At 41.8% G+C, this 26,217-nt stretch overlaps 1 protein-coding gene across 2 annotated transcripts in view; it reads left to right on the top strand.

Moving 5' to 3' along the window:
- JARID2 (jumonji and AT-rich interaction domain containing 2) overlaps positions 1–26,217 on the top strand; it is a 228,380-nt gene that overhangs the window by 112,572 nt on the left and 89,591 nt on the right. For both annotated transcript variants that reach the window (XM_082046119.1, XM_082046120.1), the window contains exon 3: positions 14,418–14,559. In XM_082046119.1, the coding sequence (XP_081902245.1) occupies positions 14,418–14,559 (142 nt within the window). The remainder of the gene's footprint in view (positions 1–14,417; positions 14,560–26,217) is intronic.

Here is a 26,217-nt window from a genome sequence, read left to right as displayed (position 1 = left end):
TCCAGCATCACGTTTTCAAGTGGCTGGCCCCCTACCCCAGCTTTTATCTCTTCCCCCCGTGGTTCGCCTGTAGAGCTCACAAAGGGGAGGTGAAAGTAAGGTTAAGCTGCTGGTCTCAAGAGCTAGAAATAGAGATGGAAATTGCTTGGCATACGAGGAGCGTTTCCTTAAAGGCTGTTACAGCGCTGGCGTTTCATGTGCCGATGCTTCGGAGAACGGTGTTAACACTGGCGAGAATCAGTTGTCCCCCCAAATAAAATGAGAATTGTCTTCGCGCACTCTCTGGCAGGCGGCTGGAGTTTATTTCATCTGATGCCTTTAAGCTTTTGTCACTCTGGCTGTTGCCTGTGCATTGTTCCTGTGGCAAGATCATCTGAGCTCAGCTGACGGCTAAGCGTGGGCTCCTCCTGCTTTGTCCCCTCATCTGCTCTTCAGTGACTGCAGCCAGTCTGGGAGAGCAGGGGTTTCTCCTAAGCATCTTCCAGCTTCAGATATATTTTCCCAGCATGTTTTGTTTTGTTTTTCCATTGCATATGCCTAGTAGGTGGGTAGCTGCTGGGCATCAGAGATGTCTGCCAACCCCTGCCACCACAGTCAGTGTCGTGTGGGAGATGGGCCGGGATCCTCACCTTGGGCAAAGGCTTAGTGCTCGAGGAGAAGTGAAATGTCCTCGCTCCCATGCAGGTGTAAGGCAGAACAATTTGTTCATTCGCATTGGGGTTTCGTATTGCACTTGTGATTTTGGTTTGTGGCGGTTGGTCTAAACATGTCACTGTCACGAGCCTCCTCTCCCCTGACAATAACTCTGCAAACAGATTATAGGGAGCTGCGTCAAAACAGCAAAGCAGCTCTTCATCCCGAGCTTGAAGCGTACTCCTCCAAGCTTTAATTTAAGAAAGCGAGGGAATGATACTCACTTGCCCACCCCCACTAAAATAAATGAATTTTTAAAAATGCCTTCCCCCTGCTAAGAGCTGAATACGGTTCTACAAGTACAGATTTCACAGAAAGACAGGTGGGGGGTATAGGGTGGGGGCTGTTTTTGTTTTTTTTTAAGCAACCTGGTTTTGAAAATATGTTTGAAATATGTTTGCTTACTGTATGGTGAAAAAAACACAAACACCTTTTTATGGCCACATTGTTGTTTCATATGTTAAAATTATGCCAAGTATTTTATATATATATATATAAAATCAATTTAGCAAGCTAGTTGTAAAATGGGTAGCAAGGAGAAAACAGTCCCAAAAGTTCAAAGGCCACTTTCCACATGTTAAAGTTTTTGCATTGTTTCATGGTACCTTGTGTAGTGCCTTGTAGCTGCTTTCTGTGAAGAAGATGAAATAAATGGTACCCTGGGTTAGGTGGTGTCAAAGCGATGGGTTCACTCCCAGGAAAAGGAGCTGCTGGTTTTGCCTGAAAGATAACCACAAGGTGTCGAGCATTGTGGTTGAAATTTAGGGTTACGGACAAAAGGCTGGGAAACCAATGGCTTAAAAAAAAGTGAGCATTGGTCAGGCAGCTCTCTTTCCTCCCTTCCTCATGGGGTGTCACAGGGCTTTGAGCTGGCGTGGTTGTCAAGCTTACGTTAAGGCTCTCAACAGATATGTGAGCGCTGAGGCTAGCAGGATATTGGAAATTCGGCTGCAGGTGGTGCGGGCGCATCCCCGATGTTGCAGGAGGCTGCCTCCCTGCCTGCATCCCTGCCATGTGGCGCTGCCTGCGCTGCCCGTGGTCCATCCCAGCTACCCTGACCTCCTGCGGCAGAGGAGGGCTGTCTGGCATGTTGATGAAGAGGCTAGGGCATTAAGTTAGGTTGATTTGTAATGATAATATATAACAGAAAATGACATGTAAGGTATGATGGTCCACAGTGGGCAGTAAAATTCACCAACAGTGTGCACCCTTTTGCCTTTGTAGGCATCACCACTCCAAAGGATCACAGAATCATAGAATGTCCTGAGTTGGAAGGGATCCACAAGGATCACGGAGTTCAACTCCTGTCCCTGCACAGGACAACCCCACAGTTCACATATTGTGTCTGAGGGCGTTGTCCAGTCTCTTCTTGAACACCGTCAGGCTTGGGGCCGTGACACCTCCTTGGGGAGCCTGTTCCAGTGCTCCACCACCCTCTGGGGGAAGAACCTCTTCCTAATGTCCAACCTGAACCTCCCCTGGCACATCTTCCTGACATTCCCTCAGGCGACTGTGGCCTATTTTTCTATGTAATTGCTCTAAACTAGGATATCGTAATTCAGGCACTTAGTAGAAGGAGGTGGCATGCCAGGGGAAAAGAAATAAGAAAAATCCTTGTCAGTGAAAGAGGTTGTCAGCTTGACTCCTGGAGCTGGCTGATGGATGATCTCAGAGTTAGGGAGGGCATGTTCACTAAAAAGTTATTGAAAATGTGGAGTGAAAGTAAATAAAATGGTTTAATTCAAATATCCGTCTTGAGTTCTTGTAGAACTTCAGTTATTTTTTCCCAGGACAGGAAGAGGAATTTTCCCCTCCTTTTCTTAGGCTGAAAGCTTGGAGCATTTCCAGTGAAGAGAGGGCTGAATCCATACCCACATCTGCTGGCTGTGTGGGAGGGTCACTGCTGCTGCATTGCCAGGCTGTGTCTTCTTGCAGCAGACAAGACCTTCATAGCTCATGTCACATCAAGGGAAAAAAATATTTCTTCTATCTGTCTGGAGGGCTGCCTGTGCTCCTGGCAAAAGTCATGAAAGGCAAATCCTCAGTGACATGCATTAAATTATCAAATGGGACTGTGCAATTAGAAGTATGTCATTTAGTGTTTGCCTTTCACAGCTTTTGTTACAGAGGGGCAAAATTAGAGACAATTGAGCAGAGGATAACCTCTCCAAAAATGTTTTCTGGCGCTTCTCTCATCCTTTCCCCATCCTGTGGCATGCTGCTGTGTTAGAACCCTCCTTCCATTCCAGAATCTGGTGTTCTGCTCACTTTTGAGGTGTGTGTAGAAGTCAAGCCTCACATTTATTCCTCTGATAATTTAATTTAATAGTTTAATTTGGTTTACTTGAGAAAGAAGTAACTCAGGGTGCCTGTTCCTGCTGCCTCCCATTTGCGAATGGAGGAGCGCTGGCCCCGTCCTTGCCTGCTGCCTTCACAGGGGGAAAGATCTGACTGTCCGTGACACGGATTCCAGAACCGGGCCTTTTGTCACTTCTGTCTGCTAAGACTGTAGACCCAGCCTGCTTGTGTGATCCCTCACCACAGAGCTGAAGGAACTGTGCTTCGTTAAAGTGTGTAGCAAATGTTTGTCAGGATGCTGCTTTGCTGTTGTATCTGGTTTCATGCAGATATGCTGGGTTTGAATTATACAGCCTGTAAGGGTTTCCTAGAAATCTTAACAAATATAGCCAGGCCTCACTAAGCCTCTGGGCTTTAGCTGCACATCTCTCCCCTTTCAGGCTCCCAAGTAGTCACTGCTATCAGTGAGACATCGCATGCCTTTTTATTTCCCTTGTTGTCTTATTTGCACATGCATATGTTGTATTTTCTTCCAATTAGCAGGCTCTTCCTTGCTTCACTGTGTTTGCCTTCACCTTCTTTCTACCTCCTTCGTTTATACCCTGTGGAGACACAGTTGCTAATTTTTACTTTCTAGTGTAGAAGAGCTGTTGTCTGGAGACATGCTCTTGGCATAGCTTTGCTTCTCATGTTACTTAAAATACCAGTTTTTTTTTTTTCTTCATTTATTTCATTTTTACTAATCTGGCTAGTCCCTTGGTGCCAAGCTATGGGTATTTTTGAAGTGTGGATTTATTGTTCTTTTGTCCATCCAGTCCTAATGGAGGCTTAATTCTGAAACAGGGTGAGGTATGTCACTGAATCTAAAAGCATATCCCTGTGATGCTGAGGTGGGGGGAAGTAACTGACTTAAAAATGGGACTGCTAGTGATGTAGTACAGTTAAGGTGGATCTGCAAAAGTGCTTCAGAAGGAGAAGGAATTGCCCTCACTTGGTGCTCATGTATAGGTGACAAAGACCTAAAGTGCTGACTAGCTTGCTTCACTTAATTCTTACCAGAATAATCCATGCTCTCTCTCTCACAAGGTGATATTTGTGAAGAATAAGCAAAAATACTTTGGAAACTGAGTCAGTAACTTCTCTCCAAATAACTGTCAAATAGAAACAACCCAAATAAAAGTGGAAGGAACAAAACATTTTAAAATGAAATGCTTGCTTTCACAGGCACGTCACGGATTTTCTTTACTCTCTCTCATGGGATGTTAGCTCACTGCTTCTCCATTCAGCCATAAAATTCCGCAGAAAAGGCAGGATGAAGAAGCCATTATTGTTTTGGCATAAAAACCCAAAGAATAATTAATTCGTATGCCACTGATAATTTTGTTAATACCTGAGAAATTAGACTTCTCTGTCTCTCCCTGGTTATGCTGATTTTTCTGTCACTTGTATCCTTGATCTAGAGAGAGATAAATTACACTTGTGGGCCTGCTTGTGCCTGTAATTTCAAACAAAATGCACGTTTAGCTCTGTTCCAGATTGCATGTGTTATTACCAAACGAGAGAAGAAGTCCTGTAGGACAGATGTCCCTGGCATAGCTGCAAATCAAAGGGCACTTGTTCTCCTCAGAGAGAAATAAAGCCACTCTGTCCAATGCCAAGATCAACATGAGGCACACACCACTGAGAGATTTTCATAAAAATCCCATGTCTCATGTCGTGCTTACTGCCTGTTCCCCTCCCTGCACTCCACCATGGAGGCCGATCTCACTACCTTTATTTTACAGGTGGGTGAGCTGAGGTGTGTGGAGGGGAGGTGACCTCTCCCAGGGCACCCACTTGATGGGAAAGAGTCCGGGTCCCCACGTCGTCCCGGCGATGGTGTTCCCTTGCTTCTGCAAATGGCTTCATGCTTTCTCTGCCCATGTCATCTGAACAGCAGAGGTGTAGAGCTTGCATTTGGAGTCCTCTTGTGCCTCCAAAGCTTTCTGACTGTGGTCAAGGGGGGTGGGGGGACAGAGGTGGATGTAAGCTGCATGCATCAAATGCTGCGATTCCTTGGCAACACATGGGAAGAGTATGTGGTGCTCGTCTCCCCAGTGCTAACAGGGAGTGCTTGCAGTACTGTAAAATTCACTGTGTTTTCTGTTTGTCAAAACCTAATGACCTTCAGACGGCCTGGTACCTACTTATTAAAAAGGCTGCTGCTCTGCCCTTATCATCCAGCTCCAGGGGCAATGGGTAGGAGCTTGATAGCACAATGGTACTGATATAACAGATAGGGAGCAGCTGGTAGGGTGGTGGCCATCAGCTCTCTTTTCTCCTCTCTCTTCTGCTTCATTCAGGACAGCCTTAGCTTTTAGGTAGTGGGACAACCATTCATTGAGTTTCTTCCCCCCCAGCCCCCGCCTCTGTGTGTTTGTGGTTTTATGATCTGCCTTAGTCAGCTCTCTGCATTTGTAAGAAGCGGATTTAGCAGAGATCTGTTTGTTCCCCCAGCTTTTTTGGGAGTTGGCATTACTGCTGCTGTCTCCTTCACCTGTGTATGAACACCTATCCTGCCACTCAGCCTGTTGGGCACTCCTGTTCCCTCCCTTATCCAGGCCACATCACCATGGAGCTTCATGAAGAGTAAGGTGCCAGAAGGGGCCATCGGAGTGATTCCCTGGGGGAACTGGGCTTTCAAAGCTTTCATTGTGTTCTTAAAAGCAGACAAATGTCTTTATTCAGAGAGTTGTGTCCTTTTTAATAGATAATTATTTTTTTAAAAAATAAACCCATAATAACAGAAATATAGGCTTCAGGTGAGGTTTTTCTTTGTATATGACATCTTGCAGGCATTGGTAGTGTGTTGCGGGGTTTTTTATTATTTATTTATAATTTTATTTTTTATTTCTTCCAGTTGCATTTTTCATAAACACAGCTGAGGCTTGAAGTATGTCCTATGGCCTGGTGTAGTTTCATTGAATCATTAAATTACATTAATTTTTAACTGTTATATTCTTATTTCCACGGTCTAATACCATTACCACCGCTCACTCTTCCCTCCCCACAAGCTCCCCCAAAGAAAAACAAAACACCCTTAAAAGTGTTATGCTTAAAGACCACAACAATATAATTGCAGTTAATGGTGCAAACAGGTACTTGATAATGGGCTCATATGCAGGAAAGAAAGTAACATAAACGTCTTCAGTTGCTTAATAGCAATTTTGGATGGAGATGTAATGGGAATAAGGAGCTTCCTTCAACCTGTATTATTTAATCAGTTCTCTTTGGTGATCTTGCCTTTTGACAGGCTGACAAACACATCTTGTGCTGTAATGTCATTCATGCTTGGCTTCCATAGTAATGATGTATATCTACATATAAAAGCACTCTTCTCGTCATTTATGAAGACTGAACAAGCTATTTGCTAACAGTTTTTGGCATAACAGTAGTGCTTTATGCATATGCTCTGTTATGTACCACAATCAACCTAATGTCCAGTGGCTTGTCATCTGAAAAGCCCACATACTGTTAATTACCATCATGGTGGCAACACAGAGCATCGTGTGGTATAAATGACGACTGTTTCATGCTGTGCTTTTTATATTTAGAGACAGAAAACTGTTGTGGTTTTGCATTATCAAATGAGATCAAAATAGCGTTTTCTTTATGACAACTATCCTTAAAAAATCGACAGGGAATAGGTATCTCTTATCCCAGAGAAAGACTTTTGGCTTGTTTTCTTTTTAAATTATGTTACTACTTTAGTCTCTAAGACAACCATAGCATGAAAATAGGCCTTATTTTCGAGGCGTGTTGGCTGTTTAATATGTAATGTGATACCTTGTCATGCTGTGACAATGTGACAGATGGTATTTGCACTATAAAACCGAATTATCTTTTGTGCATAGCTATACAACAGCTAAATACAGTAAACTCTGTACAGTATGCTGATTAATGCAGATTGCTGTAGATGTTTTAGAGATACTGGAATGTTTTAACTTGGCATCAAATGATTAATGGTTTTATTTAGTATGCCTACCAAGATTTTGGTAGCATTTCAGCATGTACTCTGGCAAGTAAGGACATTTTTGGTAGAAGATAAATTTAGGTTTACAGATAATGGGATGTGAATTTGTATTGTATAGCAGCTGTTTGTCTATTATTTTTACAAAATGGATGAGGACTATTTATTAAAGATACTTTGCAAGTAAACTTGTGTATAAAGTTATAGCTCATAATACACTGTTAAGTCCTGTAGTTCTTAGGATGAAGGAAAACAAGGTGTAGGTGAGCCATCTGTTTATTATATGTAGATTTCCACACAGAATATTAGCTGCTTGAAACTAAGGGCCAGAGTAAGTATTCAAAGAGCTAAAGGCAGTAACTTTTCCCCTCTGTATTTTAAGTGTAGAACTCGTGTTGGTGGTCTTCCATTATGCGGTTATACTGAGGAGTTTGTCCGCGTTCAGGTGGCACAGACTTCTCAGACCATGGTGCAGGATGGTTAACCCCATTGCTTTCTTACTTTGCAATTACATTTGTGGCAGGTTTCCTAAAAGGGACAGTGCAAAAAGAAGAAAATAACTAATTTTTTATTGTTTTTTTCCAACAAAGCTTTTCTGGGCAACTCCTAAGATTGCACAGCTGAAGTTCGGATGGGCATGTTACTCCATAAGTGAAAAACTTTAGCCCTGTGCCTGCATAACTACAGTCCATGCTGTTGCACGCTCCCATAAATAACACTGTCATCCCAGTGTGGTGAGAATGCCGCTTCGAGTAAATCCGCTTCTTTAACTTCTTGTAACTTGTGTTTGTTTTGCCAATTGCCCTGGAAACTGGGCCTTTGTACCAGCTCAGAGCTGTTCAGTCTGCAGGGATCAGGGAGGAATGCAAGGATGGCGTGCTGGGGGGAGGCAAACCCCGTATCTCTTGGCAGTGGGAAGTGGGTGTCCCTGTGTGGTCAGGAGGCACCCGGGAGCAGAGTTATGTATTTCACATATAGCTTAGAACTGCTGTATCGCTGCCCTGCCCCAAGCAGCGCAGACTGGCTGATGTTAGGTGTTCATCCCGTATAGGAAGCTGTAAATATGGTCTTGTTGAAATCCCCCTTATTTAGGTCAGTTAATGCTTTTGATATCTTTGGCTTGTGTTTCTGTGGTGTTGACTGCTGTTTTTTCTCTGTGATGGCTTTTTATCTGTGTGATGGATTTGTGGTTTGCCTCTGACTGTGAGAACTGACTGGAAATACAATTGAATGTATTTCTTTTCCTAAGCCGCCTTAGGACTGGGAAATGGCGAACTAAAATAGGTATTGCTGTGTCCTTGTAAGAACATGGAAAAATGTTCATGCTCAGATGTCTTGTTGGTATTAGAGTGATGTAGAAATAGTGTTTTGGAAACATTGTGAAAGTCCCTTCATCCAACCACTGTGTTCAACTAACCACGTGATACTGAGATTTGTTCAGATGCTCCCTTTTGGGTTCCTGATTATTCAGTAACTTTAATAATGAAGAACATACCAGTAATCATAAGCTTGTCTATTCTTAAAACCAAATAACTAACCCCATACCCTCCCTTGCGTTTGTTTGTTTCTTTTCCATCCTGCCTTATATTGCTACTTTCTGCTTCTCTTTTCCTCCTCTGTTTTTATTCTACGTATTTATACTTACATGGTGTTTCATTGTATGGTGCATTCCCAGGTACTGTGATTTTGCATCACACGTTCAGGTGCACCCAAGGCCTGCCCTGCACATGCTGTCTCTTCAGATGACCTGAGATGGGATAGGTTATGGCTTGGTAATAGAGTTGTAGATTGCTGCTAAAAGTGTGTGTCTATCACCAAAAATGGTAAGGTTAGCAAATCCATACAATATAAATTAAGTCCTGCCTGCACCAGAATATTAAGTCTTACTTGCTAGGCTATAATGAGAAGCAATCCACTTGGGACAGTCCCCTGAAGTAAGCTCATTTAAGTTAGGTTATGGTTGAGTTAGTTGAGTTAGGTTATGGTTGGACTCGATGATCCTGAGGGTCTCTTCCAACTGAAATGATTCTACGATTAAGCAACTTTAACTGTTTTTTACATACACTGTTTTTGGTGAAAGGGACGTGGCCATTGCTGGAGAAAACTCAGCAAGACCCCTGCTCAGCTACCTACTACAGTCAAGAAGCAAAGGGGACAGTGTGATGCAGTGGCAACAAGGAGGAGCATGCTCACAAAGGTTGTAAAGCCGTGATAACCGTGTTCGGTCTGGGTCACCCTAAATGGTGTGCTTCAGCTCATTCAGAGCCCCTTCTGCATGTGAAAAAACAAACAAACTCGAAGCCACAGACAGATTTGAAAATACTGACAGTGTGGAAGGCAAATAAAAAGGAGGTGATAGAAGTCTCTTTAATAATGGTTGGGTGACAGAAGACAGAAAGAGCTTTTCTGCTTTCCCCAGCTTATAACAGAGGGACATAATATTCACATTTGCTGCTTTTTCTCAATGCAGTTAGAAACCGATAAGTGGATAAATGAAATTTTTTTTTTGTCTTTTTAAGCAGCATGTGACTAAAGTTGCAGTTTGCTATCACAGCTTACATGGAAGTTTAAAAAAGAATTCAGCAAAACTGTGAAGCTGACATTTATGTAGCTAAGATACATTTAAGAAAGAATGTTAAGATCTCCATGGTTCAGTTTTAAGCTGCCCTTTTTAATTACCAGGAATTAGTAATTGACCTTTCTCTTAAAGTATCTAGTCTTGATCAGTTATAGCCAGAACACTGTATTGAAGGGACCAAAGACGTCACTTGGTATGTGAGTTCCTGTATTTCTGACTTAATTAAATAATTCTTTATTAGTGACTTTGTTAAAGCAGTGTTTATTTAGGGCCTTTGAGCCATTCAGTGTTTCAGTTCCTTTTAAACTTTGGCAGCAAATATGCACTGCTTCACTCTATACATAAATTATTATTTCACGTAAGTCATTTTAATATATGAAATGCTACACTGATTTATAATCCAAGTTGCTGTGCTTTCAAATAAATTTTGATGTTTAGGTTTTTTTTACATATGGAAAAAAAAAATCTGATTTGACTTTTAAAATGAACACTTTGCGTTACAGGAGTAAAATCTTTTTTTATCAACCCAGATTTATTCTGCATGGTTATTCAGGCCCTGTGGTCGGTCACCAGCCCAGCTGCCAGGGGAGGAGGCAGTGAGAGCTGGGGCTGAGATGAGCCCAGTGGGTAAGGGGCCGGCAGCTGCTGCCAGCTCTCCAGAGGCTGAGAATGCAACTGGTCACGGGCTTTGCCATGAGCCATGATTTAGAGGTTGAAGGCCAAAGCCGTGGAAAAGCAGAAGGGGAGCTATGTGTCCCTTTGATTTTATTTGGCTCTCGATGTCTTTCTTGGTTCCTTGACTGTTGCTGGGTGCTCTGAAGTAGCCAGGATTAGCAAGCGGCTCTGCTCTTCAGACTATGCAAAAGAGTATTTTCTCACTTGGTTGCTTTTCTCTCTTTATATACATACACAATTGCAGTACTTAGCTTTTAAGAAACATGAATGCTTGCAGCTTCCTGTAGTTTGGTTGACTTTGGAGAGTCAAACCGAGATGTCTGGACGTGTGCCGGCCTCTGCTCCTGCAGTGCACCAGCCAGACCCGTGTGTCCCATCAGCTGCACTGGTGCCAACTCATTAATGCTGATGGAGAAGCCCAAGTGTCACTTGGCACAACTGCAGGGTCCCCACCCCATCCTGGGGCCACCAGACCTTTTATAGCTCCTGATCAATGTGCAGCAGAAAAGAACGTGGTTTATCACAGTTAGAGACAGCAGGAATGGCGTTTGAAGGAAAAGGTGTCTGGGGGCTAACTGAATGCATTTGATATAAAAATCATTGAGTGGCAATAAACTTTATAACAGCCTGCTTCAGCATGCTTGGAAGGAGGCTGTGGACTGGGACTGTCTGTGCATTTCATCACTTCGGAGTGGATTTTGCAATTATGCTGGCCCTGAAAACCTCTAGAACATGACACCCGCTCCTATTATTTATCAGTATATCTCATTTGTAGTTTTATGCCTCTGTTTTAGGGCATTTGTTTTAATTGGTTTCAGCTGACAATAGCTAATTTCAGTTATCAGCAATATTATTACGTTTTGGGTTGGTGGTGGTTATGATGAATAATAGCAGACAAAACAATATTTTTCCTTAAGGGACGCAAATCATGCTTGTCTCCCAAGTGCACTGATGGTTTGGCAGGGTGAAAGGATGAATAAAAATTGCCTTCCAAGTGTGTGCAAGTTGACAGCCTGAAAGGTGATTTTCTTGACTCATATATTTCAGATTGCTGGGTTTTACATACGGCAAGTCTCCAGAACAAATATTGCTTTTGGAAAACCTAATCAAATTCTGCCATAACAGTTAAATCACTGAGTATCAGGCCTCAAATGATACGCTTGATTTAGACTTCTTTGGAGTTCAAAAATTGTAAATTTTATCAGCAGTGGTTTCATGGAAAAATGCAAAGCAAGCGTTGAAACTTTTTTAAGACTAAACTTGAGCACTAGGCCTTCTAGGGAGGGTGAATTCAGCATAGAAATATAATCTATTCAATGTTTTTTAAAAAGGTCGCCTTCATTTTCTCGGGAATGAAGGGATGCTGTCACCCTGCATTGTATCATTGTGTTACATTACAAACCATGTTGTAGTATCATGTGCTGATACTGAAATTTGTATTATTGGTTGGGTCACAGTTTGAGATCTCTTTAATGGAAAGGAAGTATCAAAAGGCATTGAACAAAAAGGGAGTAAAAATGTAAATTGGGTCGTTTAACTTCTCCCTGCCAGTCTCAGGCTGGCTAGAAGAGACATTTTAATGCAAAAATTGGTGCTTAGTTTCAACATTTGCTTTGTGGGCTCCATATAAGGAAGAAAAAAAAATGAGCTACCAGTTCCCTGCATCCTCCTCTTAAAAAAATAAACATCCAGGCTTCTGCTTTGTAGGTAGTGTTTTTAAAACTGTGTACAAAAACTACAGCATGTGGTCACCATTTAGCCACTTCTGACTCAAAGAGAAATTTGATGTAGCTCAGAATTAATAAGAGCAAATTTTGACTGGAAAAAGAAGAGAGTGAGGCTGTCTGAACAAGCTCGAGAAGTGGGCCCATGCGAACCTCATGAGGTTCAACAAGGCCAAGTACAAGGTCCTGCACCTGGGTCAGGGCAGCCCCCAGTATCAATACAGGCTGGGGGATAAAGGGCTTGAGAGCAGCCCTGCGGAGAAGGACTTGGGGGTACTGGTGGATGAAAGACTGGACATGAGCTGGCAATATGCGCTTGCAGCCCAGAAAGCCAACTGTACCCGGGGCTGCATCAAAAGGAGCGTGGTCAGTAGGTCAAGGGAGGTGATTCTGCCCCTCTGCTCTGCTCTGGTGAGACCCCACCTGGAGTCCTATGCCCATCTATGGAGCCCTGAGCACAGGAAAGACATGGACCTGTTGGAGAGGGGCCAGAGGAGGCCACCAAGATGATCAGAGGGCTGGAACACCTCTGCTGTGAGGACATGCTGAGAGAGTTGGGGTTGTTCAGCCTGGAGAAGAGAAGGTTCCAGGGAGATCTTACTGTGGCCTTTTGGTATTTCAGAGGGGCCTGTAAGATGGGGACAGACTTTTTAGCAGGGCCTGTTACAATAGGACAAGGGGTAATGATTTTCAACTAAAGGAGGGGAGATTCAGGCTAGACATCAGTAAGAAATTTTTTACAATGAGGGTGGTGAAACTGTGGCCCAGTTTGCCCTGGGAGGTGGTAGATGCCTCATCCCTGGAGACATTCAAGGCCAGGCTGGATGGGGCTCTGAACAACCTGATCTAGTTGAAGATGCCCCTGCTCATGGCAGGATGTTGGACTAGATGACCTTTGAAGGTCTCTTCCAACCCAAACTATTCTGTGATTCTGTGATTAGATTGGAATCGTAAGTGCTGAAAGGTTCAGAGCCTGATAACAGGCAATGTATTGTATGAAGTCATCGTGCCCAAGAGAGCAGTGAATAAATGTCCTTGCAGGGAAGAAGTGCTTGGCTGTGGCTGTGGCTGAGGCACCAGTACGTTGAGCAGGCAGCTTGCCAGAGGAGGTGCCTTGGTTTTGCTCTGGTTATACTTCAGTGTCTCTTTGAAGCTGAGCTCAGTTGAATGCTTGGTTATGTGACGAGTAAGTCTGCTGATGGTTCTAAACAGCCATTTCCCTTCAAACAGAGGTCAGAATTGATGTAACGCTGTCATAGCACTGGTGGAAAATTTTGAACTGTTGTTACTAGTAAGCATGTTTGGTTTAGTACTCTTACCAGCCTTGCTGCCTGGCTTATCTTGGAAGGGATTGGCCTCCTCTCTGTCTCCTTTTCTCAGGTGCAATTATAGAAAAGGGGACAGAAATGGCTGAGGGATGGAAGTCCTACCAGCGCTTCTCTGAGGAAATAAAGCTGTGAAACAAAGCTTTGTTATGCCATTTGCAAAGGTATTTCAGTGGAGAGATGGGAAATCATTCTCCGTGATAAAACTGCAGCTTCTCTGGTAATAAGCTCTTAAAACACCAAGTAAATACTGAGCTGATAAAATTGTTAGTAATTTTCTTCCCTCTCAACCCAAAGCCTACTGAAGAATATATTATTATTTTAATTCTTAAGTATGAGTGGTTTCACTGTCTGCTCTTGTTTATGTCATATTATATTGTAGTTACTTGTTTAAATAGAACACACAAAATTTGTTAAACATTATATTTGTATAGGGCCCAATGCTGTCCTTCCATCTATGTGATTCTGCTTTGCTGTAGCATTCCTCCAGGAGAGAAAAGGCACAAAAGGGAAGGCAGCTATGACAGACATTTCCCCTACCCTGTGTAGCTTTGCTGGCAATCTGAAGTTTCTGTAGATGAGTGACATTTGACCAGAAGAATCAGAGTCGAGAAACAGGTGTTTGATGTTCACCCCTTTGGGATTTTTTTTTTTAAAGGATCATGAATTGCAGTAGTTGGAAGAAGCAGAATGAACAGCAAGATGATGACAGATTGGACCAAATGGCAGCTTAATTTTATATTGATCTACAGATAAATGCAAAAGGCTGTTATCTATGCCAGTCAACACGAGCTCTGTAAAACAGGGATGAGGTTGACTAAGCTGTGTCCCTTTTCAAATGAGGGATGTGACAAGATTATAAATACTATTGCAAACACTCACAGTGTGGTTATTTGGGGTTGGGGCCTTACAGTTAATCAAATCAGAAATACACAGGCAGGTTTCTATTGGAGTACCTCTGTGCAAAATCAATCTTATCAGTTTTTCTGTTTGCAAGATGGTTGCTTTGAGCATCAGCTATCTATTGTTAGTGTCATATATGAGTTTTTATAAAATCCATTTGGCACCGGTAATGCAGGTTTTTAATATTGTGTACTTCTTTGTCATGTTTGCAGGACTTCTCACTAATGGCCAATCTAAAGGATTAGGACCGGGATCAGAACAGCTGGAGAATGAGAAGGACGATGCATCGCAAGTGTCCTCAACGAGCAACGATGTTAGTTCTTCAGATTTTGAAGAAGGGCCCTCAAGGAAAAGGTCAGTAGTACATTATGGTTAAAGTATAGCCTTTCTGCTATGTCTCTTTGGTGCTATATTGTGATTATGTTGTCAGTAGTGTATGATTGCAAATACTGCCCTACCATAAGCAGACTTTCCGATGTGGAGTCCTTCTGGTAACAGTGCTTCATTCATTGGTATAGATGGTTCTTGTTTTGGAAGCCATGGAAAAACAGTTGTTCTTTTGCAGTAGGTGATTGCTAAAATAAATGCCTTAAGACTCTCTCTCCTCTTGCCCCCCTCCCCCCCTCCTCCTCCAGCTTTGGCTCTCAGAAATGTGTCAATACGTATGTGAGTGTAATTTCAAGGAAAGCATCGCTAAAGTAGTTAGTGTTAACTGTTGTTCTTAATTTTCTGTGAATGAAACCACATGAAGTTAAAAAATAAATAAATAATAAAACAGACGCTTCTGAGAAGAGAAAGTGTATAGTAAGGCAGTGTGGTGGGTGTCGGTTGCAAGGATCTACTTTGAGACACTGCTGTAGCAAGCTGCCTCCTTTTTTCTAGAAATTGGTTTTGAGATCCTTGTTGAACTCTTACAAGTTCTTAGCCCGAAGGTGCAAAATGTGGGTTAAAATTGTAGGACTCAAGCCAATCTATTATAGAAAATATGCTGAGAATGCAGGAGGCTGAGAGTTCTCCTCTGTATGAAGTAAGACCAAAACATGCTCTCTGAAAAATACATTTTAAAAGAGAGAAACGGAAAAGGCTTTCTCAACCTTTTTCCTCCACACTCCTCACATTGTAGTCCCAAACCAAAATGAACTGTAAAATAAAGTTCTCTTTCAAACAAAAAAGTATTCCTGTTTTCTGCGTGACCTTACAATTCCCCTGAGAAGCCCAATGGAGCGAGAAGAGTGATGCTTTCCTGGACATCTCCTGTTCTTGTACCCATGCCCCCCACCCCAGACCCCCACAACTTTTTCTACACCTCAGGCAACAAACTCAAAGTCTAGTTGATATGCCCCCTTAGCTCCTTCGGTGTATCAGAATAAAATTTGTGTTGTCTTCTATACTGGCAGAAATGTATTGCATCCTGCTGCTGGTCAGGGGAAAAGTATTTGTGTGTTTCTTTCTTTCTTTATGAGATACAATGGAGGCTTGAAAAATACTTCTACTTAGAAATGTAGGTGACATCCACTCTAGGTGTGATCATGGGAGACAGTGGTCAGTGTTTCACATGTTGCCACTGTTGCTTGCACATTTTCTTAAGGAATTTTTGCTGCCATGTGTACTTGCTTTGTCCCCTCGTTCGTCAGCCATGCTGACAAAACCTCTTACAGGGTCACACCATAAGTTCAAGGAGCTAGTTAGGATTGAAAGTAATAGCGAGAGGAAGACGGATTAAAGGTCTTGGGCCTGGCAAGGAGCAGGAGGGCTCGTCCCTTATGCTGCCCCGGTTTCTGATGCCTTCCATAGTCCAGCTTCAGAAATGAGTGGGATTGCTACATCACTGATCCCAAGATACTCTATTTGACTATTGCGGGTGAAATTTTTTGGAGGAATACTTGCTAGTTTTTGGCTGTGGGAATTCAGATGCTTGAGAAGCAGCTGTGTGGTTCAGGCCTAATAATAGGGAACTCAGCACCTTTGGTACTGTTTGGGTTTAAAACAACAACAACAAAACCAGCACACAACCCCAAAAACAGAAGCCAAGATGAAAAATATTTTTCTGGCGTTTGTGGAAGGCAAGGCACCATTTCAGTTCTTCTTCATGCATCGTAATAGGCTGAAATTATATTACGTTTGTTGCTCTAGTTGCTGTGAAGGAGAACAGTCCTGTTTTGTTTCCATTTACACTCAACGGGCTTTTATCTACTTTTTTCCTCCCCCAGCTTCCTCTTTGCAGACAGACCTCTTCTGGGCTCCTTAAGCTGTACTGCAGCATGTTGAGTTTTTTGATGTCATGTTCTTGTTTCCTTTTAGTTTTTTTCTTCTCTTTTACTGAATATCTAATGTTTCTTCAATCCAGATAATTTTGGGATCTCACAAAGAGTTATCCCAGGAGTACTGGGTGGACAAAGGATATGCAGGAGGATGAGGAGGGTGAATGGGACTGAAATGGCATCTGTGGATTCAGTGCCTCAGCTTGTCAAGTTTTGAGACATTGTGCCCTCCTTTTATTTCCCCTGGGCTTCCTCAAAAATCAAACTTTTCAATTGTCTGTTCAGCTGTGTGTACAACTAATGGCACTCTTGCACTAAAATACATGTTCAAACACTGTAGCTTTAGTATGTACTTCATGCAGTTTTTTTCCCCTCTGCAAAAGGAGTATTTGTCTTCTCAAAATACTGTGGTATGTAGGTGGTGGTATATGCAGTGAAATGATTTTGGGGATTGGTGCACTTAGTGAAGCGTATGTGTTTGGAACTTGCTCTATATTATATGATGAGTTTTGAATACCAGGTTTCCTGTGGTGTTTGAACTGTGCATTATATATAAGTTACTATTAAGTTTTTTATGGCTTGTGGAGGTTTGGTGAGGGTTTTTTTGTGTATGACAGGAATTTTTCTCTGGGAAACATGAGCCTGTCATCTTTTAGAGGTCACCTGTATTTAAAACCAGTGATGGAAACAAAAAGAGTGCTAAGAAAGTAAGTGTGGTGAATAAGGGAGGGTGTTGTAAGGGGCTCCAGTTTGTTCAACAGTTAGAGGCTCTGGTTTGACCTCACAGTTCTTCAGTGTAATGGCAGGCTTGTACTGTGGGGCAAACAGCCTCTTCTCAGTTTCTTCTTCCCTCCTCTTCCCAGCCCTTGTGTCTGTCAGTCTTCTGGGCCCCAGGCTGGTTAGTTCAGTGGACCAGTCTGGCAGCATTTCCCCCTCTTCTAGAGCAGGTCACATTATGTACGTGGAATTGGGAGATGGATTCATGCATGTGTGCAGCATGTGTGTGTGTTTTTAAATTTACATTTATAGTTGATCCAAACTCTTCCAGTTGCAGAGGCAATCTGCACAAAAGCCTGGATGAATTGCAAGTGCCAGTTCTCGTAGCAAGCTGAGCAGAGGGTGAATTTGCTGGCAGTTGGTATTGCCTTGTGGTCTCACTGTGCCAGCCATCTCTAGGGTAGATTTTCCTTGGTCAAAACTAGGCAGTAGATGCTCCCAGAGAGTTATTGGTCAGAGGACTTATTTGCAGATAGGTAGGTGCTGACAAGTGTCTGTGGGGAGGTAAATCCCCCACCAGCCTTCTTGCTGACCAGTGAAGAGGTTACTGCGGAGTATTCCTTATTTCACACATACGTGCCAAGCTGTGTAAGGCAACAGTAGAACTCCCAACCAAGTACTCCTTCAGGTTTATCACATTATTTCTTTTTCAGTTGCAAGCCCTTTCCTAGTAACATAACTTGATTGGAGAGCACATGTGCCATCAAGAGAGCATTGTGATGGGAGAAAAGAGTTTGCAGTTCTGGTGAAAGTATGCTGATGTAGTATAATGCTGCAGATTTTATTCAGAAACTCACTTAGATACTTTGTTTGATGGACCAGGCTTTTGAACACAGTGACCTAGCGCTGTCAGGCTTCAAATGGCTCCAAATAGTCTGTGGGTATTTTGTCAGTAATTGACACCTTTGCTCTCTGGGGACTAGAGGAAGCTTCCTACGCAGCCAGGTTTGCAGTCAATGGGGACAGTCCCATCTCCGTTTCTTTTTAAGTGTAGCGTTTTCTATTGCAACACAAATCATGGAACAGTACTAAAAGAACACAACCTGCCTTTTGTGATGCTGCAGGTTTCAGCTGTCGTAGCTTGGTGGTGGTAAGGGCAAGAACTAGTATGTGTACGGCTTTGGCAAAGTTTTCAGATAGTTCAAAAAATTTTAAGCACTCCTTACAGAATAAATGGGGCTTGGGGAGGATTGGCAGTAGCAATAGTGGCAAGCTCAGGACTTCAAAATACTCAAAAAATGGAAAATACTTGCTTTGTTCTGAGCTGCATGTATTACTAGTGGCCAGGTCTGTCAGAAGCAGGGAGTTAATCCTGAGTAGTAAATACTACTTTCACCCAGTAAAGAGGTGTCAGCATTATTCTAACATTTGGCAAAAGCTAAACATTCAAATGTTACACTGAATTTGTTGTGTAAGGAGTTGGTGCCTAATTGCCATGTGAGAGCAGTTGCTAGTTTGTTTAATGGTTGTAGAAGAGATGAACAAAAGCGTTGGTACACCGGCTTGATAAGCTGTCAAGTTGGATGGTCTTCACTGAGTAAAGATCATGCATTTTCAAAACCCATTAAAAAGGTAGTTGCCGAAGGTCAGGGTAGCTGCATGTTCTTGTTATCAATCTCCGATTTCCAGCTATGATTCTTGGTTGAGAAGGTCAGTAAGTAATAGAACAAAGTGTTTGGTCACTGTGCTGGTTGCTCGTACATTTTTATGGGCAACTCTTAATACTACAACCATTGGCAATTAATAACAGTGTGCAGAGACAGCTATATGTTTTCTAGCAACAGTTGCTCACCTTACCCAAGAAAAGACATGTGCAGAGCAGACTTGATGTGACAGTATGTTAATCTTTGGTGATAGTAGGCTATTGCTTGCTTCCTGTTACTAATCAGGTGGCTACACATCTACATGGCCCCCTTCCCAGAAATACACACAGGGAATTGCCAAATGTACAAATAAATTTATCTTTTATCATAATGTTCTGTTAATAGAAGGCTGTGAGAAGTGGGATGCAGTTGGTTGATTTTAATTGTTGTTAAGCTTTTTTGTTTGGTTGGTAGGTGTTTTTTTTGTTGTTGTTGTTTTTTGTTTGTTTGTTTTTTACTTGATGTTAGAATATTTTTCTTCATTAATGGGGACAAAGAGGTTTGTTCAGTTTAGAAGGAAAATAATGTTGAAGAAATTTGCTCCCCTGGGCTGAGGGTGTGTGCAGCTCCTGGGAGAAGACACTTTGTCCAGTTCTGCTACAGGGAAGGTTGCCGGCTGCAGGACAAAAGGGCCCAACCCCCTGGGGAGCAGTAGTATTTTAAGCTGCGGCAGCTAGATTGGCCAGAAATTGCTTATTAGAGATCTTCTGAGGCCTTTAATTAATACAGCAGCTTTCTGCTAACGGTCTCAAGCATGTGGCAATCAGAAGCGTGGTTGTGTGCTGCAGCAAAGCCAAACCATGGGATGTGCTCCTGCCCCTCGCCTTGTGCTGGCTCCCCGTGGCCTGCTCCATCTTCCTGGGTTTTAATTTTTATTTTTAGATGCCAGTTTAACTCCCTGAACAGGCTCACTGTGGGGCAAGATGAGTGTCAAGGTTTTTCAATTAAAAAATTGGAAATATGTGGTCAAGTAGGCAAGTATGTTGGTCTCCTTTGGCTGGTGGCTGCACAGCTGCCAGGCTGGCAGAGCCTTGATGCACCCTCAGCACAAAAAAAACCCGGTCAAGGGCAGACAAGCTTCTGCATATTAGGCAAGCTGCTAATTTAAGTGTTTTGTTTTAGTGATAAATCCTTTTCAACTTGAGCTGCAAAAGACTTTCTTACAGCAGAGCTGTCAAAAGATTGAGGGGACTCAGGGTTGGTTTCTTTTTTCTTTTTCTCTTTGTCAAATTGTTTCTGTGGTTAATAATGAACAGTCTCTTCAGCACTAGACTTAGCACCTTCCATGCAAGACATAAAACAAGGTAAATCCTGTTCCCACATATTTGAGTTTGTGAGGGATTTCTACTCGGTATTGTAGGTGACGGAGAGAGCAGTGTATTATGACTCAGGTGTGAAAGCAGGAGACTGCTCATAATATCAAAGTGTTTTTCCAGGACCTTTTTAGTAAATAATCTTTTCACTAATTGAAACACTATATAATGTATTTGTGTTCAACTGTTGCCAGCTACCACATAATATAATCCCACTTTACAACCAGGTGCTTCTATTATTTTTTTTCTAATTTCAGTAGGCTATGCAAATCTGCACTAGTTGTTTGTTTGTGAAAAACCACATTAATCCACAGAAAAACCATAATAGCAGTAAGATTTATGTATAATAATTTAGATTATATTTTTTATCTCCTTCTGGAAATTCAGGTCTGAGTGAAATATATATTTTAGTGCAGCACATTTATATTTAAATAACAAGCCTTATAAACAAAACAATAATAGTCCATTGGAGTGGATTTGCACAGGAATAATAAGAAGACAGTTTACTTGCCTTATGTCAAGGAGATCATTCTATGTAGTTTGAAACAGAAAAAAACCAGGTGATTATTTTCTTTCAGTATTTTCATAAAGAACAAAGAGAAGTTGTTGACATGGATTCTTCTATCCACCAGGCAAAGATGTAACAAAGGTACAAGAATCTGGGAACACTTTAACTTTGTGGGTAGACAGCTATCTAAACAACTTGTCCAAGTAGTAATTTAAGAATTATGAAGGTATGATTTATAGCAGCTGAGAATTGTTAAGCAACGTCCAATTCAAACTCTCCTGTCCTCATCTGCCACCTTCTCTTTAGAAGATGGAGTTGCAGGAGAATGTCTTAATGACCTCAAGCTTGGGCTTGTCCCCCGAGGGAGCAAGGGAATTTCCAAAGTCAGACTGGACGGGTGTTTCTGTAGTTCGGTGTATGGCAAATGCTCTTTCAGCTGCTTGGTGACCCAGTCCCTACTGTTGTTCACCTTACTCATGTGTCTCACCCCTCTGTATGACAGGCCAGATGTTGACTGCTTAAATACTAGGGAGACATTGCCGTGAATCAGTGTAGGAAATAATTGATTCTCTACTGAAAGAGACTTTTTCCAAGCAAATTTGTGTGTCAATGTGAGGGGTTTTTAATGCACATAAGCCACTGTTTGTAAAAGATTCTAGCCTGATGTTCAGGTTAACATAACTCTTAGATCTAGTTTCTTCTGTCATTTTCCACCTGTAGCTGTGCTATTACCTTGATATTCCAGTTTAGCTACTGACTGATGGCCCATCCCAGTGCCCAGACTACTGCTTCTGAGATCTGAGGGAGAGGAGCCACCTTTCCAATTTGATGCTTTTTAGAACCGTCTTGACTTTGTTCCTTATCTTTCTATTACTCTCCTGTCCAGAGAATAAGGCATTTATGAACAGTCTACTAAGGTGGCATATAAGAAGACAGGCTGGTATTAAAACCATTTTCGAGGCCTCTCTCTGGATGGCCAGTTAGTGTTTTTTTTTCTTCCCAAAGCCCCATGCTACTTCAGAAGAAATATTACATGTGGTGGACATTCCCAGGGATTTTGTCATGTCAGCAGAGATGGGCTCGTTGCCATATCCTCAGCTGTTCCTGACTGGTGCTGCTGTTTCAAAGACGGGCTGCCTCATCCTGAGTAGTGGAAGTGAAATATTTATGTGTTTTGCATTGGGTCGTGTCACCCTCCTAGGTAAAATGTTGGATCCTCACCAAGCAGACACTGAGGCCCATGAGATCTCCTACAGCTTTGTCTGCTCACTCCATGAATCAGTTTCCATGATCCCGCAGCATGAATGGGGGGTGAAAAAAAAACACCACCAAAACGTTTGCATGTGTTGTGCATGTCTTTCCACTTATTCCTCCATCCATAATTCCCCCCAAATGCATTTAAAATCAAAGACAGGAAGAAAAAAAAAAAAAGAGACATATATTTGCATTTTGGATATCATGACAATGCCACAATTTTTTTCTGTTAGGTTGTTGTAAAGAGTGAGATTCTATTTTAAAATTTTATTCCTAGAAATTAGCAATCCTAGCATTTGCAATGGTCTTATTCATTTGGAAAAGAAGGGCTTACTTAATGAGAATACATTCAGCACCATCAAGTATGGGTAAGATTTCAGAATTAAATGAAACAGATTCAATTTCTTGCATAAAATTAAAATTTGAGCTTAAAAAGATGTCAACAGATTAAAATAATTGTAGCAAGAATAAAAGGCCAAGAATGGAAAAGCAGTAAACTGTTCCTGAAATAAAGATGTAAAATACTATAATATTTGGCAGTAAGTAGTTTGCTGAGACTAAACTTAGTAACAATTTAATAAAGTAATGCCTCTTTTTAGTGGTCTTTGGAAGGACTGGGAAACAAAGGATAGGAGAAGGGAAGTATAGTCTGAAGATTCTTGGTATTTTCTACTTTATATTAATGGCAGGCTCCTAATCTTTTCATTCAGTCAAATGTTTGGAATGTAAGGCTGGTTTGCCAGAAGAAATTTTTCATTTTGTTGTGGTAGGCTGGACATGATTTAGTAGGCAGCATTACTATAGCATCTCCAAACAAGATCTTGCTGCTAAGCACTGTAAGACCTACTTTGTGTTTTTGCTAATATTTAAGCAAATTGATGACGGAAACATTTAGTTTCTTTTATGTGGACATTTAGAGGAGATTTACCATGGGCTGCTTCCATACAGCATAATTTCTGCTGTAATTCTGACCCAAGCGTTTTGTGTATGTGTGGAGTTAAAAGCCAGCCTGGATTAGAACAATGCTGTTCTATGCGCCTTTCAAAGATGGTGATATTAAAAAAACAAACAGAGCACCGTTGCGATATATTAAAGTGAAAGTATCTTCTAACATTGAGTTTTAAGTATAACTGGGGGTTTTTGGTGTTCTTTTATAAGTATTTGGAGGTTATATTTATACTGTATGCTGGTTTGGCATATGCTAAACTATAGGAAATCTTATTCTGTGTTTATTCTTGTGGCTGATCTGGACAAAGTATGAGTGGTAGGAATATATTCTTGGCGTGTTCCTCGCAAATGGCAGCATGAGCGTGGACTTCTGCTCATTCAGCGAAACTGGTCGTCTGGGTGTTAGTGTTGTTAGGGGTCTGATCAAAGCAGATGTCATCCCAAGTAGGGAGTGGGCCTCAAGTCTCCCGGGTGGATGCGAGAGGTCTAGGGTCAGAAACAGGATAGTCTTTGTCATCAGCATTGTTGCTTAAGAGTGTAAGTGTTTTCTAGCTCTACTCTGAATCTGAAAAGCATCGATCCTTGTTACTGCAAATCTCTTATCTGGAATCCTCTCACGTCTCTTGTGTTGATATAAAAATCACAGGCATTTTACATATATGGTCTAGTTTGTACTGGTGTAGTGCTTTTCCTTTCTTTTCCTCCATTTGCTGCATCAAGTAGCACAGGATTTCCTGAGGGAAGCTAATTTTTTCTTCTTCTTAACCTGAACATCTGTATTTTTACTATTTTAATGGTATGTTTATTGTTAAATAATTTGTACAGTAATGTCCATGTCATCATTATGTTTTGATTTTATGCTTTCCTTCTTTGCTTTTCTCTCTTGTTGTTTGTTCTTGGCTCTGATTAAATAAACTAAAGCTTAAGGGATCATTTACCATGTGGCAAATTATTTGCAACTTTTCCCACCCCTCCTCAGTTGTATTACAGTCTATTTCCTTCTTTCAGCTTTCAAACAAGTTCTCCCCTGAGTTTCATAGTGGGTAGTTAAGTTACTATGGAGATGACTGTCCACTCTTCCTCTTGTTCTCCCTTGCCCTGCTCCTTTTCTGGAGCTCCTGCAGCTGTTATTTATCTATTCAATAAAGTAAGTAGATTTTGTGCAGGCCTCGTTTCTAATATCTCCTCTATTGCAACAAGTAATTTGCCTGCAATGCTTTCAGTTTCATGAAATCCTGTAGATACTTGTTTATATGAATGAAAAATCTGAGGTATGAATCAGAGTGTCAGGAGATCCCTAGTTAACAGGGTCACTCCTGGAGCTATTTTCTGATTTGATCTTTCTTCACAGTTGAAGAGCTGTTCATTGGAGTCATAATCCTGCAAAATGAATTAACTGGTAATGTGTGTGTGTATATGTATGCTGAGTGTCTAGGATGACTTTTAGAATTTATTTATTTTAAAATGGCAGCTTTTGGAATTCAATGTAAACATATTCTGGTGCAAGTTAAAATTTGTCTGATGAAGAAGTGAAAACCGAGACAACACATCGTTAGCCTTTTAAGTCTGAGAGGCTTTTCTTTGCACCTCATCATAATTTTGATTGCTCTTTAGACAGCTTTATATGTTTCAGCTTTAACAGAGAAACATGGATGTTTGAGTTGTCAACTGTTCTGCCACAGACAGGGTATTTTTCCTTTGCACGTGTGCTATTTTGTTTCTGAATCCCTTTTCTTGGAGAAGTGTTGTTTCACTTGGTGGCAGTGGTTTGGTGGCAGTGGTTGTTGAGTGACTTAGAGATTGGAAGTGTGCTCTCCAAGAAGTTTTATTTCAGCTACCTGGCCAAGGGGGAATCCCAACTAGAAAGCCGGTGTAGCTGCACTGCTGTTTTTATAAATGTTGGTTTCTTAAAGTAGCAGCATCTTCAGAGGTTTTCCATCTTCCTCATGGAGCTCTTGCCCTAGGTAATTATGAACTGTGATGTTGCACTGTTTTCCTTTGGCCTGCTGAGCATTGTCACAGAATCATAGAATCATTTTGGTTGGAAGTGACTCTCAGGATCATCAAGTCCAATCATAACCTAACTAGCACTAAACCATGTCCCTAAGAACCTCGTCTAAAAGCCTTTTAAACACCTCCAGGAAGGGTGACTCCACCACTTCCCATCTGTGACTTTCCACAGTCAGAAGCTTACTGAGAGGTCCCTATGTTTTACAACTGCATAAATACCCTACCTTGGGCTGTTGGTCAGATAATGCAAATCACTTTGCCTTCTTTTGAGAGCATTGGGTTGAAATTACAGCCCAACAGCTTGCTACAAAGCAAGGGGATAAGCGATAAGGAGGCATGTACTTCCCCCGACCTGATTTGGGGTGGCTCTGGCATGGTTTGTCACCTAGCAAAAGCCAAGGCAGATGGTTTTCTGCTCGGTTAGTGGGACTGGTCCTGGGGACAGACCCCTTTGGCACCTCATCAAGTGCAGTGGATGTGGCCATGGGGAGAAAGATGAAGAAGAGGAGCATCAGCGCTTTCCCCTCTGGAAGGTGGCAGGCTGCCACAATTGGCTTGGCCCTCCAGAGTGATGTTGCTCTTGAGTTTCTTCTAAGTGAGCAAACACCTCCTCTCTTTTTGTTGTTCCTCTTCCTGGTAAGGTGAAGGAAAGACTCTGAAGCCCTTCATTTTCTGTATTCTGTGCTCTTTTATTATGCCGTAGATTATTCCTGGCCCCGTGACAATTTGTTCTGCAAGTTGTCAAGCAAAATGTGTATTTAAAAATAAATTACTCTAAAATTTTAATCAACTCTTTTTTTAGAAGGGAGTCTCATGTTTTTCTTTTGCATACGTCTAGTTTGCTGTGAAAGTGAGCAGCTGGGACTTTCTTGATTACTTCTATTTTTAGTGTCATCTTCTTTACACCTGCACATTGAAAATCATGAAGTTTTCTTAACAGGGATTGAGGAGTCTTTCAAACCACCTGACTCTTAGGTCAGAAGCCTGAAACCAGTCGGGCCTGCTAGTTGCAGTAACTCAGTGTGCTTGGACTTTTTAGGTTTGTCTTATGCTAGAAAAATTGACCACTGTTGATTTTTCTTGAAATCTAGTTCATCCCACACGGTTGATTCATAAGATAACAAGAAGACAAAGCAGGTGTGGTGCAGTTTCCGAGAACCTGCTTTTATGTCTCTAGGCCTATGAAATCCTCTCCTTACCTGAAAATTAGATTGCAAGTATTGAGTCATACCTAGGCAAATGTTGCCATGCAGTCAAGGTTGAGTTTTTATTGGTTTAATTTATTTCTGTTATATAGA

The sequence above is a fragment of the Streptopelia decaocto genome, assembly GCF_964273445.1.
Source record: "Streptopelia decaocto genome assembly, chromosome: 2".
In the NCBI taxonomy this organism is placed as follows: Eukaryota; Metazoa; Chordata; class Aves; order Columbiformes; family Columbidae; genus Streptopelia; species Streptopelia decaocto.
Note: the sequence above shows the minus strand (reverse complement) of the source record. Positions and strands in the feature narration are given on the sequence as shown.